The sequence below is a fragment of the Bos grunniens genome, chromosome 11 (assembly GCF_055505025.1).
Source record: "Bos grunniens cultivar Pamir isolate PY7600 chromosome 11, Bosgru_T2T1.0, whole genome shotgun sequence".
Lineage (NCBI taxonomy): Eukaryota > Metazoa > Chordata > Mammalia > Artiodactyla > Bovidae > Bos > Bos grunniens.
Window position 1 is genome coordinate 41,215,719 of NC_141175.1, and position 15,883 is coordinate 41,231,601.

General features: G+C 42.2%; 2 protein-coding genes across 2 annotated transcripts in view; one reads left to right on the top strand and one right to left on the bottom strand.

Annotated features, from left to right (window-relative positions):
• On the bottom strand, window positions 1-9,454 carry PNO1 (partner of NOB1 homolog). Its single transcript, XM_086326291.1, has 7 exons — window positions 9,126-9,454; window positions 8,752-8,901; window positions 6,503-6,586; window positions 6,255-6,315; window positions 5,898-6,015; window positions 1,431-1,501; window positions 1-540 (listed from the first exon to the last, which is right to left on the bottom strand). Exons 1-7 carry the CDS (start codon window positions 9,330-9,332, stop codon window positions 473-475), a joined length of 759 nt encoding a protein of 252 aa, XP_086182417.1. The 5' UTR covers window positions 9,333-9,454; the 3' UTR covers window positions 1-472.
• A 325-nt stretch (window positions 9,455-9,779) lies between these two features.
• Window positions 9,780-15,883, top strand: part of DNAAF10 (dynein axonemal assembly factor 10) — a 29,151-nt gene continuing 23,047 nt past the window's right edge. Inside the window, exon 1 of the mRNA XM_086326290.1 lies at window positions 9,780-10,036. Coding sequence (XP_086182416.1) covers window positions 9,854-10,036 — 183 coding nt within the window. The 5' untranslated portion in view covers window positions 9,780-9,853. The remainder of the gene's footprint in view (window positions 10,037-15,883) is intronic.

Here is a 15,883-nt window from a genome sequence, read left to right on the forward strand (position 1 = left end):
TAAGGTCTGACTGTTTTTATTGAACACTTATTTTTAAAAACTGCAAAAATAGGTGCAAAGATTAGTCTTTCTTATTTCACAGAGTATATTCGAACTGCTGTTTATGACCTGGGTCTAAAATATTCACACACCACTCACTATTAAGGGTCATAATTCAGACAGATTTTCTGAGATAATTCTTTTAATTACAATTGACAGAGAAGAAATGTTTATAAATTTAGAAAACAAATTTATAAATAAAAAACTCAGAAAATAAAGAACTGTTGCTTAAAATAAGAGGGTTCCCCCCAAATAAGAGGATTTGAACTATGCAAACCTGCTACATGTGATTTAAAATGGAAACAATGATAAATTATACTTAATGTGCTAGTAATAATAAATGGTTCCCATGACTGAAAAGTTCTTCATACAGTGTCCGGTGACCACGTGTAGAAGTAAAGTCTTTTTCTCTATAGAGGTCAAAGATTAAAAGTCAGAATCGGTCTGCCGCTCTGCTAGCCACAGCTCGAATATTGCCATAAACCTTTGATGGAGGATTTCCTGCAGGAGAAAATAAAAACACTTATCTTCACAAATATATGTATAGATGCTAGACAGACAATAGCCTGCAACACTGCCTAGGACTTTTTCCCACTGGATCCTCCTTAAATCAACAAAAGAGCCATAAAGAAAACCATATAATCTCCCAATACTTTAAAATCCTAAGTGCCAAAGACACCAGGTTGTCAAAGTATTTCGAAAAGCAGCTGGTCCAGTCAGACCTGGGCATGCGTACTAAGTCACTTCAGTTGTATCTGCCTCTGTGACTCCATGGACTGTAGCCCACCAGGCTCCTCTGTCCATGAGATTCTCCAGGCTAGGATACTGGAGTGGGCTACCATGCCCTCCTCCAGGGGATCCTCCAAACACAGGGACTGAACCTGCATCTCTCATATCTCTTGCACTGGAAGGCGGGTTCTTTACCACTAGCTCCACCTGGGAAGCCCCAGCCTTGGACACCACAGCGAATTCCATGTTTTCCCAACAAGCGCTATAGCCTGCATCTCTGACCACAGGTGACAGTACTTTATGGTCTGAAGATGGGACCAAGTGGGTAATTAAAACGGCTGATGCTAATCAGCAGCTCCCTTTTGGCTGAACCTAAAACACTGCCCCCTGCCCCCCACTCTGGAAGGAGTCCCAGTGCGTCTCCTCAGGGGGACACAGCCATGATGTAAGCAACATGATCCAATAAGCCCTTTCTCTTGGGCTCACAGATGGAATCCAAGCGAAAATATTCCAGCTTCCTCTCTGGGCCAACACTTGCCAACCCCAAGAGTTTCTGCCTGCTACCTTTATCAACTGGGCCCTAAAGTGATATGCAATGTGATCTGAGTTCCTAAATTCTCTATTCCTTTAGAGAAAACAGCAGAGGAAGAGACTGTGGTTACCCAGAATGAGGTTGCAAATGGCAGTTCTTGCCATCTTGATATTTTGAAAAGAACCAAGGATGTGAACTTTCCTGCAAGAGATACAGTGAGACAAGTTAGCCACAAAAAGCATTTACTTAACTAAGTCCCATGATCCAGAAATTCTGGAAAGATGACAGACGGATTCCTACATAAAGGTGGTGGTGATGGCCCAACACTGTAAATATACTACCATCCACTCTGAAAGGAAGGGTTTTTGGTAAGTGAATTAAAACCTAAGTTCTTCAAGATTCTTGGTGAATAATGGCTTCCCTCCATTCAGTACTCTGCATACGCTAGGGCTTTATATACATGTTCTTATCATTTAATCCTCACACAAGCTTTATTAGAAGTTATTCCCACATTACAGATGAGAAAGAAGTTTGGGAGAAATCAAAACACCGGGCCAAGATGACACACTGGCAGAACTGAGATTAGATGCAAATTAGATGCATTAACTATACTTAGTTAAAATAATTTGGATTTCAAATGCAAATATTTCTAAAAATGATCTAAATTTCTTCATCACTGAGGATTATCCAGACCCTTTTTACCGTGCATTCCTTGCTGAATGGCTCCAATTAGACTGATATTATAGCATTTTACTTTTTTGAGCTCACCTTCCAAAATATCAGTAAACTTAGGAAACTGAAGCCAAAATCTACAGGGGAAGAACCCTTTCCCAAAGCAGAACCCTCTTCACACCACAGGCTCAGACATTTCTGAAACGAGTAAAACTGAGGCTAAAAACAAGAGAACAAGTTAAAGTCAGTTCAAGATGATCCCCAGGTTTTCTTCCCCACTCTAGGCAACAGGCAACCATCCAACTACCCTTTCTTTTACTCCAGTAAAATTAAGGTGGTAAGCTGCTCACTGGAGAAGGTGAGAGACTTGGGGTCTCGACCAGGGGCACCAGGCACAGCAAAAGTAGGAAGACCATGACCAGAACGGAGGCAATGTCATGTGAATGTCCGCACAGAGAAAGACAACTGGCTTTCAGACGTTTGTCAGCAGAAGGACTGGAGAATACGTCTCAGGGGAAGCTGGCCTCAATGGGAAAGACTAAAGATACTGACGTCAGGGCTTCCCAAAGGAACAGCCTGGCAATCACCCAAGTGAAGCCCAACAGTCCACCAGTCTCCCCCACCCCCACCTGCAAGTGCCCCGAGCCCAGGGTTTCTAGTCTACTCTTTATGGTCCCACTTTTACACAGGACGCTCTCACTATAAGGGATCAGAACCCGAGGAAAGCATCTAATACAAAAGAGTAGGCGGCGTGACCAGCAGGCGAAGAAAGCGGTACAGAAACTTCTGCAGGGAGAAAAGCAAAACAAAACTAGTGAGATGAGAAAAGCAGTTTTCACTCACTCATGAATCAAGGACAGGGTATTAAGAAAACTGAATAAAGATTAGAAGATGAAGTTACTGGAAGCAGCTCTGAATGAAAATCATTTACAAGAGTGGAAGACATCTTGAAAACCAGGTCTCACCAATGTCCTTCCTATGCTAAGCCAGCTCCAGGACCATCTGTGCCACCAAAACAAAGCGGGACAAAGCTTCCAAGAACCGAGGGGCTCAAACACCGAAGGCCACAAAGGGCAATGGTGAAAGCCAGGACGGCAGCTGGGGGCCAGGGAGAAGGGGACAGTGCTTTGGGAACAGAAACCTCCAGCAGAGACTTATAAAATGTCTCATATGTCTGAGCCCACCAAGAGGAGACACAGGTATAGCTTTCTAGTCACTGCAACACTGACGAAGCAGAGAGACACATTCAGAATTATTTCTTCATGTGACAACAAAGGTGCAAAGGACAGATAAACACAGGATACTATCTGGTTCAGCTGTTAATACTCCAGCACCAATTTCACACTCAGACAATACTGAGCGTGAACTGAACAAAACCCACAGAGTACAGGGCAAGGCAAGCAAACTGGCCTGCTAAAAGGCTGGCAGGGTGGAGATGGAGGTGGGGATGAAAAAGCACAAGTCTTCCTCTTTCACAGGAGAAAATCAACAGTGAATCTGAGGGGAAAAAATGAAGCTGGTATATAGAGATATTTGGAAATAGAGATAAATAATGTTTAAAGCTTAGCTAGAAAATCTCAGTTTGAAGACTTGAAATTCCCTCCCTCAGAGGAGGTGGAAATGGAAGTAGACAGTGGCAGTTTAAGTATGTGTATATGTAACTTTGATAAAACTGTAAAAGTCAGGCACGAAAGATGAGGAAATAGAGAAGCAAAAGCACATACAGGGTGAGTAGTTTAGCTACTAAAACAACCAAAGCTTCAGGGCAGTAGTTGGAATGGGATGTATGTAGGTCTCCAGACATAGGCAGCATTCTTTCCCATTCGATATACTGAATGTATCTGGAACAAATGGATGTTAGTTTTATATCGTGTTCACATTCTACTCTGCCAGGTTTTCAGCAACTCATCAAAAAGAACATTTACGGGTGCATAGCAGTCCATCTTATGGCTATGTCATAATTAACATGAGTTGCTGCACACATGGATTTCCAACTAGCCTACCTACAGTAAAAAGTGCAGGACAGTGTATCTCTTTGCTGGTACTTGGCACTGGAAAAAACCTACTGCTAACCACCAACAAACTGGAGAAACTTGAAACCACATGCTATCTAAAAGAAGTCATGCACTCAAGACTACATACTGTGTATTTTTACCTATGTGAATTTTAAGAAAAGGCAAAACCCTAGTGACAGAAAGATGAGTGACTGCCTGGCAATCAGGAAGGGCCGCAAAGACGCACAGGGAACTTTTGGGGTGACACAGCTGAGTGTGGAGGGGTCACAGGACTAGAGAGACTATTTGCCAGGATCTCACTGAATTACATGCCTAAAACAGGTGACTTTAACTGAATGAAAATCATACTGTAATACAGCTATTTAAAAAATGAATTTGACAAGGAGATTTTAACCCAAGCCTTAGAAATAATACTTGGTGGTGGTTTAGTCTCTAAGTTGTGTCTTACTCTTGCGACCCCATGGACTAGCCTGCCAGGCTCCTGTCCATGGGATTCTCCGGGCGAGAATACTGGAGTGGGTTGCCATTTCCTTTTCCAGGGCATCTTCCCGGCCCAGGAAGCAAACCCAGGTCTCCTGCATTGCAGGCAAATTCTTTACCATCTAAGTTACGAGGGCAGCTTTTATAAATTATAAACTTAATATAATGTCCTAACAATAATTAGAATTACAGCAAATCAGTTACATTTTAAAACTTCTAAATTAAAAAACTATTAGGACTGTATATGATATTTCAAAGTATGGGAAATTTCTAGTTCAAGAGAGCTTTTCCCATGACTCTGGAGCCCCATCTCCAGGCTCAAGTCATGAAAGGTCAACGCTGTAACACACTTACCTTTAGGTAAACAGGGCCACCAATGCAGCGTTAACAGTTTTCCACTTAAGTATAAAAAACAGTCTAAAATTTAGATTTGAAAATAATAGTGAGCCCCTCAGCTCAGAGCAAAGATGAGATGACTTTAAATAAAATTATTTCTGGATTTAGTAGCAGGCAGATCCCTCCTCCTCAGTCAACTGCTTCGTTTCCCAACTTCTCGGCACTGTATAATCTCTGCGCCATCTGCCAGTAATCCCAAGCTGGTAACGGAGCGGCTTCACCCGCAGGCAGAGAAGGGTAATCCTAGCTTGACTTCCTGCACCCTTATTTTAAGCCCATATCATCTTATTGATGTTCATATATAACTGCTCTGTAGTTTTCCCAACAACGTGCAACACTCATCTTCCCTTTATGAAAGGCCTTTATATGTTCGTGCATGCACATGTGTATATATACGTTTGTTTTTATTTTTTTATTGAAGGATAATTGCTTTACAGAATTTTGTTGTTTTCTGTCAAACCTCAACATCAATCAGCCATAGGTATACATATATCCCCTCCTTTTTGAACCTCCCTCTCATCACCCTCCCCATCCCACCCCTCTAGGTTGATACAGAGCCCCTGTTAGAGTCTCCTGAGCCATACAGCAAATTGGCTATCTATTTTACATATGGTAATGTAAGTTTCTATGTTACTCTTTCCATACATCTCACCTTGTCCTCCCCTCTCCCATGTCCATAAGACTATTCTCTTTTTGAAGCAAAGACTCATGATGGCATTGAACACATGTACTTCTTGCTCTCCTCTACGGATTTAATACGCTCCCGTGATACTATTTAAATATTCCCCTGTCATGTAATTTAACAGTGATTCTCAACATTTCCTTCATTGCAAATTGAGAAAAAAGCTATAACATCTAAAGATTTTTCTCAACTAAATCTGCTCTCAGAGTAGGTAACTGTTCAGCCAAAAGCATATCCTCACAAGGATTTAGGGGTTAACGTCATGCATAAATACAATCTTAATCACTTCTTGAAACCAGCAAAAGACCAAATGTAAATTATGACAATAGTTTTCTCAAGATCACATACTTACACGTCAGCTAAAACTATCCGCGTCCGGGTCACGTTCTCAATGGTGAATTTGGTCTTTCCTCCTTTGCCAGCAATTCTGCCTATTGCCCTGGACAGGTGGTCTCCCTTTAAAGGTTTAACTAAATGAGAAAAGCAAGACCTCAGGAAGGAAGCCATTGCAGCATTACCCACTTCCACAGATGTTTAATCATTAGCCAAATTTCCCTCCTAAAAGACACAAAACATGCATTTTTTAAAAAGCTGCTAAGAATACAGCTCAACTGATGCTACCGGAAAGCTGAGAGTCATGCAGAATACAAAGTCAGCAGTACAAAAGTACCATCCAGGAGTTCATACAAAAAGACCACCATACACTCACCATCTGTAATTTCAAAAGACTCTAGAAAGAGGTCATCCAGTCTAATAAGGGCAAGTGCGTCCTACAATACAGAAATACATACTATGAGGTGCTTCCATTCAAGTACCTGTGTGAGTGCGTGAGTGTTACGCTAACTCATAAATTGTAAAACTAGAACACTCAAAACACAAAAAAATGCCCAAATCTATCAAAACATTCATGTGGAGTGTTTTCTGAGCCCCCATTTCAGCTATCATGAAATCACTCACCTCCACCTGAAACCCAAGAATGAAGGCTTTCACAAAATCAGCTGCTTTTGTCAGGGCGCTAACATCTTTAGTTTCTTTACAAGTCTGTTTAAAAAAAAAAAAAGGTGGGGTAAGAGGCACAAATTATAGCTGGAAATGAAAACGGCAACATTCTAGCAAACTACTAGGACTGACCTTACCCATTATTGCAATTTCCTTCACCATCACCCTTCCCAATATATTCTCTGTGACCCAGTTTTTGGTGAGCTAAGTACTGTGTTTAGTTTTCAAAACAAAACTTGGCTAGCTCCAGGGCTGGGCAGTTCCCCCCAAACACTGTCAAAAGACCGACTGCACTCCATGGCTGATCTGACTCTGGAGCTACTGGCGAGATCCCTCCACTCACTCCCACTCTGAAGGACCTCCGTCCTCAGTTCATTCCCATCCAAGCTGGTCCTCTTCAGTGCCATCTCCCTGGGAGTCCAGGTCTCACCTCCCAACTTCAACCACCATTCCTGTGCTGATGTTTCTTTCCCAAAGCAACAACTCTAGTACTAACTACCAAGAATGGCTTAAGCAATGATCCTGCCCTCAAAGATTTTATTCGATAATCACAGAAATAGGCGCTCTTCATGAAATGCCAACCCCTATAAATGACATGACACTGCAAAGGTGCTTGACACACTATAGCTCTGATCTTCATGTCAACCTAAATTTAAGCAAGATAAGTACTTTTACATTAGAGGAAACTCAAGTACCAAAATGAAAATGTAAAATCTGAACACGGATCTGATTCCAAAACCATGAGTTCTGCTCTCCCACACAGACTCACAGTTGAGCTGAGGAGACTGTGTGCGTATTTGACAACTTTGAAACCTTGCAGGGTTGTGTAAAAGCACATTTAAAACTATAGATTCCAGGCCCAATTCCATATGTGACCTCAGGCAAGTCTCATGAATGCTCTAAGCCTTAAGTTTTCTTATCTGTAAAATAAATTGGAACAGAAGAGCCTGAGAGGTCCCTACTAGCCCTGATGACTTTGCCCAAGATACTCCTTGGCCAGTTTCCTCACATCTATTAGATGGGGTATGTTATCTGCCTCACAGGGCTGTTCTCAAGACCAAAATGATGTAATGCCTGCCAAAGCACCACTATGTGGCACACACTGGCACAGAGCAGTATCAACAAATGTCAGAGGAGTCCAAACTGATGGTGCTGTAATACATAATCAAGAGATTCTGACAACTTCTTTATTAAGCCTTTTATCAATCAGCAAAACATAAGTTTAAGCCCTGAAGACTAGACTGAAAAAATGGACTGACAGTAAAGGAGAAAGAACTTGAGCTAGACTCTAAAAGATGATGAAACTGAAGTAGGAAGGAAAAGGAAGTAGGGAGAAAGCCTTCACAGAGCAAATCCATCCATTAAGGAGGGACAAGGAAAATGTTCAAAGCAATGGTAAGAGGACTTGAGAATGAGACTCCTAATTCAAAGGCAAATTCAAATACTTTTATCTTTCAGAGATACTGAAGATATCAAGATATCAATAAAAGCAGTGTGGTCTGGGAAAATTAATCTGGCTCTGGCAAAAAGGATGGAGAAGCGAAATGAGATTTAAAGAGAATAAAAAAAGCAAACTTATAAGCAGACAAGAAGTTCTGGCAGAAAACCAAAAAAACCTAAATGAAACTGAGAACAAAGAGAAATTCTGTCAAGTTCTGTATTTTAAACTCTGCCAACTATTTAAAACAGTGCCCCTCTGCTTTGCTCCATTATTCTAATCCCTCAACAGAAATAAGTCTTATAACAGCCCTGATAATGATAATTAATTTTGGTCACTGATTCTGATGCAAAATTGGAACCCACAGGAAAAAACCCCAAAGTCTATTAATTTTAATTGTCCACCTCCTAGACTGACATCATGCAATGAATAAACAAATATTTTTACATAATTTACACTTACTCTCAAAACTTGTTTTTTCCTAAAAAGTAACACTAAAATATAGTACCTGTACTGCAGCAAGTACTTCGGCTGCTCATTTACATACATCTGTTTACGATAACCTCTTTATTAACCCTTTAATCAATCAACACAGAACACTATTAAAAATGTGCTGAGACGCAGCTGGTATTTTAGTATAATTTCAGGTCAAACTGGAAGAAACTCATTCAACAAGGTAAGTCCCACTAAGAATTCCTAGAAAGTCTATTCTTTCTTCCTAGGACAGAAAAACCCCAGCATATTTTAAAGTGATTAATAGTCTCCTTACTCTGATTTCAACATTTCTCGATTTCAAGTTAAAGCGTATCTGAAGTCCCAAATGCTCCACAATAGGAGTAAATATCTTCAGCCAGTTCTCTTTTAGTGGCGTGTATCTGTTAGCTGGGACTGGAATTTTCCTGGTTTCTTCTTTCCCACTCTATGACAAAAGAAAACACAACTCAGCAGTTGTCTAAAGGAATGAGGGTGAAGTTGTAAAACAACTGATCCTCAAAAAGCGTCCTTTAATTGGACAGATTAAACACCAGGAGAGTCGCCGCTCTGAGCTTCACTCCAGAAAAAGCGTCAACATCACCCAGAGGCCACCGGCCCGACCCGTCTCTGGCCCCAGCCCCGTTCCTGTTCCTCGGTCCCAGCCAGTACCAGGAACCCGTCCCCGGAGAGGGGCGGGAAGACGGGCCTCTTAGCGGGTCGGGCTTCCTCGGTGTCCATGCAGGTCGCGTCGCCTCCCTCCTCCTGCGTGGACGGCTGCTCGGCCTGCCGTTTCTTCGCCCGCCGGCCACCTTTGCGGGTGACCTGACTGAAGCCGTCCTCGGCCAACGGGCTCTGTGCCTCCATCACACTTTCCATTCTCCAGAACCTCCAGCCCCAACTCAACTTCCAGCTCCAACACGTGCGAAGCTATACCACGCAGGGGCGCCTCGCAGGCCCCAACCTCCGCCAACCAGCCCCAGGGCTCCGCCCTCTTTCCTAAGACGTCCCAAGCAGGGGACCTAAAGCGGGAGTTTGTGCGTGTTTGTTGTGAGGGGGAAGGGCTGTCCTAAAATATGCCTGATTCTTAGGTTCGCCTTCTGCCCCCACCTCTCGCAGTCAGCACGCTTTATAACACATAATCTGTATCTGTACGAAAGGCAATAGGTAAATCCATAAAGAAGTTTGTGTTGTTGGGGAAGGAAACTCTTGTATGCCTGCACTAGAGCATCCGGCATTATCTGAGAAACCTAAAACTACTTGTTAGGGTTCTAGGGGCGCCTACGGCAAGCGGGAGGGACAAACTAGCCATAACGTTTGGACTCTGGTTTCCAGGTTAGTTTCGTCAGGGTTAGTCGGCTGTGTCCCGCTTGGCGGAGGCGAAATCTCTCGGCCGGACCATGTCGGCCTTCGAGAAGCCTCAGATCATCTCCCATATCCAGAAGAGCCTCAATTACACGGTGTTTGACTGTAAGTGGATGCCCTGCAGCGCCAAATTTGTGACCATGGGCAACTTCGCACGGGGCACCGGCGTCATTCAGCTGTACGAGATCCAGCAAGGGGACCTAAAGCTGCTGCGGGAGGTGGGTGCCGGCTCGAGACCTCCCAGTTCCAAGATCTGGGACTGCTGCTGGAGGGGAGTGCGGATCTTGGGGGCGGGAGTTGTGCGTTCCTTTTTGCCAGAGCCTTTGTCCAGCGTCCCCTCAAAGCGCTGCTGAAGCTGCGCGGGAATAGCGAGATTGACCGCAGATTGAGGAATAATTCGGACGTAAAACGCCTTGGTTCGAGACCTGAATTCTCATCGGGCTAATTCATTCGTGCTTTGCTGGTCCCTTCCTCCAGCCATCTCCACCCCTCTCCCAGTCCAGTGCGAGGTCCCTGGAGGTGACGTTATGACTTCACATTTAAATTCGAGGCGTTTCTGTGCAGTGCGCGTGTGTTTGTGGAGAGTCTTTTATTTTTTTATTTTTGAATTTTATTTTTAATATAAATTTATTTATTTTAATTGGAGGCTAATTACTTTACAGTATTGTATTGGTTTTGCCATACATCAACATGAATCCGCCACGGGTGTATACGTGTTCCCCATCCTGAACCCCTCTCGCACCTCCCTCCCCGTACCATCCCTCTGGGTCATCCCAGTGCACCAGCCCCAGCATCCTGTATCATGCATCGAACCTGGACTGGCGATTCGTTTCATATCTGATATTATACATGTTTCAGTGCCATTCTCCCAAATCATCCCACCCTCTCCCTCTCCCACAGAGTCCAAAAGACTGTTCTATACGTCTGTGTCTATTTTACTGTCTCGCATACAGGGTTATCGTTACCATCTTTCTAAATTCCATATATATGCGTTAGTATACTGTATTGGTGTTTTCTTTCTGGCTTACTTCACTCTGTATAATAGGCTCCAGTTTCATCCACCTCATCAGAACTGATTCAAATGTATTCTTTTTAATGGCTGAGTAATACTCCATTGTGTATATGTACCACAGCTTTCTTATCCATTCGTCTGCTGGTGGACATCTAGGTTACTTCCATGTCCTGTCTATTATAATCAGTGCTTCCTGCTGGTGGACATCTAGGTTACTTCCATGTCCTGTCTATTATAATCAGTGCTTCGATGAACATTGGGGTACACGTGTCTCTTTCAATTCTGGTTTTCCTTGGTGCATATGCCCAGCAGTGGGATTGCTGGGTCACTTTCACTTTTCACTTTCACGCATTGGAGAAGGAAATGGCAACCCACTCCAGTGTTCTTGCCTGGAGAATCCCAGGGACGGGGGAGCCTGGTGGGCTGCCGTCTATGGGGTCGCACAGAGTCGGACATGGCTGAAGCAACTTAGCAGCAGCAGCAAGGCAGTTCTATTTCCAGTTTTTTAAGGAGTCTCCACACTGTTCTCCATAGTGGCTGTACTAGTTCGCATTCCCACCAACAGTGTAAGAGGGTTCCCTTTTCTCCACACCCTCTCCAGCATTTATTGCTGGTAGACTTTTGGATCGCAGCCATTCTGACTGGCATGAAATGGTACCTCATTGTGGTTTTGATTTGCATTTCTCTGATACTGAGTGATGCTGAGCATCTTTTCATGTGTTTGTTAGCCATCTGTATGTCTTTTTTGGAGAAATGTCTGTTGAGTTCTTTGGCCCATTTTTTGATTGGGTCGTTTATTTTTCTGGAATTGAGCTGCAAGAGTTGCTTGTATATTTTTGAGACTAGTTCTTTGTCTGTGGAGAGTCTTTTAATAGGTACAAGATAGTAAAGTACTTGGTCATACAAGCAGAGCCAAAGCAGGCACTAGGATGCCTGCTATGTAATTGGAGGAGACAATCCAAAACAATTATTCTTTCAACAAGTGTCAATTGATTGCCTGGTATTCTCCGGCTAGTAAATGACAGACAATGTCCCTGATTATTATGGAGTTTTTTTCCTAGTGGGAGAGAGAATCAATTAAATAATCAAACTAACAATACATAAAACACAAACTGAGTTGAATTCTCTAATGTAAAGGCACATGGTTCTATGAGAGTAAAAACAAAACCAGAAAACCAGATTTGCATTGAGTAAAAGCTGCTGCTGCTGCTAAGTTGCTTCAGTCGTGTCCGACTCTGTGCGACCCCGTAGACAGCAGCCTATCAGGCTCCTCCGACCTTGGGATTCTCCAGGCAAGAATGCTGGAGTAGGTTGCCATTTCCTTCTCCAATTCGTGAAAGTGAAAAGTGAAAGTGAAGTCACTTAGTCGTGTCGGACTCTTAGCGACCCCATGGACTGCAGCCCACCAGGCTCCTCCGTCCATGGGAGTTTCCAGGCAAGAGTACTGGAGTGGGGTGCCATTGCCTTCTCCAGAGTAAAAGCTAACTAGGTCAAATTAGGAGTTGAGGTTTACAAGAGGAAACAGCTCAGCAATGAGCGAGAGAGATTATCTCCTTTTGGAACAAAACAGCAGAGAGGAGGCCTTGCAAATGCTGTAGATCATTTAAAAGATTTATGCCTGTTTTTGTAAGAAAAATGGGGCATCAGTGAAGGGCTTTAAGCAGCTTGTGGCAAGGTTAGGTTTACGAGTTTTGTAAAGATCACACTAATGGAAGACTTGGAGAATAATGACGTTAACGTTTTTATGTCTGTTTACCAGTTTTTAAATGCCTTTATTTGGTTGCCTAGAAAAAAAATCAGTTATATTCAGATGTTAGCATTGTCATAGACTACAGGGAAGTTTGTAACTCCAGGGACCAAGAACTATGGAGAGAATCTGCTTGGAGGAGTTAGGGCCTCAACTGATAGGCAAAGGATGCATACACTTTCTCTAGAAAAGCTTAGATTAGAAAGTATGTAAGGCCTCATCCCGTTTTAAATTCTATGAATGCTACTTTTCTTGTTCAGATTGTCTTTGCTAGCCAGGCACTCTGCTCCTAAACACGGCATGTTCTTTCCTACCTTTCCTTACGTTTTTCATCACTTAGCCCCCAGTCACCTGTTGCTATTCTAAGATCCAGTTCAGATTATTTGACTGTTGACATCTCATTCCTGATCCCCACATAAAGTAACTTTTCTTTATTGCTTTCCTGTGGTACATAAGTACCATTATTATCTGTGCTAGAAATATATCCTTCTGTCCCATGTATCTCTAATTAGATTGTAAACTCCCAGAGAGTAAGGACAGTTCTTTCTTTAGTGTGGTGTAAAAGGAGCAGCCACTCAATCAATGACTTGTTAAAAGAATGAGTGAATTTATGTCTGTAAAAGGATATAACTTGGAACATTTAAATATTGATTTATTAATCACTAATTGATTGAGGCCAGGAGTTTGAACACGTAGGAAACATTGAAACTGGAGAAAGAATATGGTGAACTATTGGGAATAAATGCTAGTCAAAACTCAACCAGAGTTGAGTTTTGTGACATATTTTTAATAGGGCTTTATGACTTGTGTACATTTCATGAATACACTTGTTCTATAAAGAGAAATCGTGTTCTTTGTCTCTTCTAGAGTTCTGGAAGATTCTAGCAGCATTTTTCTTGGAATAATTTTGCTTTTTAACTAAAGTAATGTGTGTTCATGATAGAATATACCAAAAATATAGATAGGGAAAAGAAGTAAATTGATGTCACCCACTTTTTATATTTTCACCTGTATCCTTTGAGTCTTCTCTTTTTCTACCATAAATTTTCCATTGAGAACCTGTCATTTCAAGGTACTATGATAAAGAAGGACCAGAAATACTTGAAAGATGAGTCCTTCCTCCTAAACAGCCTACTGCCTAAAGTGAGGGTAAAACAAATGCACAGATTTGAGAGCTTACATTGTGTTTGGCTGTGATGATGCCGTGGAAAAGAATATAGGCTAAGAACAGTCCCAGTGATTCTCAGCTCTTACTGTGCACCAGGAGCATCTGAATGTGCATCGTTACTGTTGTGTTGTGTGTTCTTGGGTGTACGTGTTGTAAAATATTCATGCCTTGGTTCCACCCCTGGAAACTGATGCACTTGGACTCTTTCTTGCCTCTAGACTAGTTTGAGTCCCAGACATTAGTATTTTTTAAACTTCCAACAGATGATTCTAATGAGTAGTAGGGTTGTCTGTCTTCATTGTTCAGTCACTAAGTTGTGTCTTATTCTTTTGCAAATCCATGAACTGCAGCCTGCCAGGCTCCTTCTGTCCATGGGGTTTCCCAGGCAAGAATACTGGAGTGGATTGCCATTTCCTCCTCCAGGGGGTCGTCCTCACCCAGGGATCAAACCCAAGCCTCCTGCATTGGCAGGCGGGTTCTTTACCATGGAGCCACATAGGTACCTTTGGAGCTTCCCAAATGCATTTTCCTTTCTTTTCCCTCTTTTTCCCTCTTCTAGAGCTAAGTTAGTTTCTAGCTATCATTGTGCTAGTTGAATTATTGGTTAAAAAATTAGGAAACATAAAATATTAGGAAACTTGATTTTATCCTTGTAGAACTACCTCAAGCCTTGTGCTCGAGTCCTTGGGTGCAGGATAAAAAGGAAGGAAGAAAATGGGTCTTTGTTGGTGCCTCCTTATTACTAATCAGATAGATAGGGAATGAAGGCAGGGTCTTCGTATACAATTGAGTAGTTTGTTAAACTGCACACAGGTATCTGGCCAAGGGTTCAAGTGAAGGCTGAAATCCATCTCTCTCCAGCTTTTCCCCTCCTGTGCGAAACTTCCATCAGCCTGTAGAGGGCGCCTTCCACAGTCCCACCCCCACACTACCCCCACACCACACCCCCACCCCCACCCCCACACCCCCACTGCCCCAACCACCACCACTTGGCCCAAAGGACTAGGGGTGGCCCTGAAAAGTGCCACATTTGGGGATGTTTACACTTTAAAAATTAGTAATAATCTAATAAAGTTCTGCTTTTTTAGCCCCTGTGCCACTGAATTTACTGCTTGTTAACATTTGGTTGACTAAACCTTTTAATGTTAATTAAGTAGTGCCAGGATGTGGAGGAGGAAATACTGACAAGCTGTACTAGACCCACCCACAGATAGAATAAAAATAGCTCTGCTGGAATTATCGATCATGGCTTCCTTAATCACCTTAACTTAGAGCAAAGAGAACCAACAACTGGGGGTCAAATATGTCTGTCATCCACGGTCATTTTCAGTATCATAGCAAAAGTTAATATATTCTAATTTACTTTGTGGAACACATTTTGCAAAATAGATCTCCATTTTTTTTTTAAACCAGTTTTCTAGCAGGAAAACTTAAGTGTCCTCTGAATTCTTTACATCTTTTCCAAAGGTAAAACATTTAACAGGGACAAGGAGGGGTCCCTTTTATGAACTATTAAAAAGAAAAATTAACTTTACTCCAATGTCCTTTCTTAATTTAGCTAATGTTATCATTTCCATGAATGTCTAAGGAAAAAGCAAACACTTCTGCTTTTTTAAGTCCACTTGCCAACCTAGCTCAGCCTTTCTGAGCAAAGCACAGCCCTCCCTGCTGTGCAGATAACAAGATGTTTACACATTTGAGTTTATTTTTCAATATGGTTCTGTATTTTGAGTTTAATTTGATTCTTTATCTTTAATTTGATTCTTTAAACATCATTTGCAACGGACCACTAGTTAAATCTTTTTGATAGAAGAATATATGGCTATCCTTTGATAAAAGGACACAAGAATAAAAAAATAACAGGAAGCATAAATATCATGTTTACATTTTATGAAGACATAAAATGAAGGTAAAAACCAAAGGACACAAATCTGAAAGTAGGTTTAAGTCAGGCCTTACTTACCTCACCAGTCTAGTTAAGGATTGGAGCATTTCTTTGGGACTTCTAAGAGCTCGGGTTTATAGAATGGGGGCTACATAGGAAATGTTTATTTAACTGATTTACATATAGTCCTGGAGACAGCCTAGTGTCGTAGAAAGAGCTTGGAATCTACCTGACTGTAGGATCCTTGGGCGAG

Bases quoted from the DNA above. Each gene is read 5' to 3' on its own strand.
- PNO1 (XM_086326291.1), bottom strand. From the start codon at position 9,332: ATGGAAAGTGTGATGGAGGCACAGAGCCCGTTGGCCGAGGACGGCTTC. The intron at 6,316-6,502 runs GTGAGTGATTTC...TCTGTATTGTAG, and splicing joins TTCTTGGGTTTCAGGTGGAG to GACGCACTTGCCCTTATTAG. The intron at 6,016-6,254 runs GTGAGTGTATGG...TTTCTCATTTAG, and splicing joins GTCTTTTGAAATTACAGATG to TTAAACCTTTAAAGGGAGAC.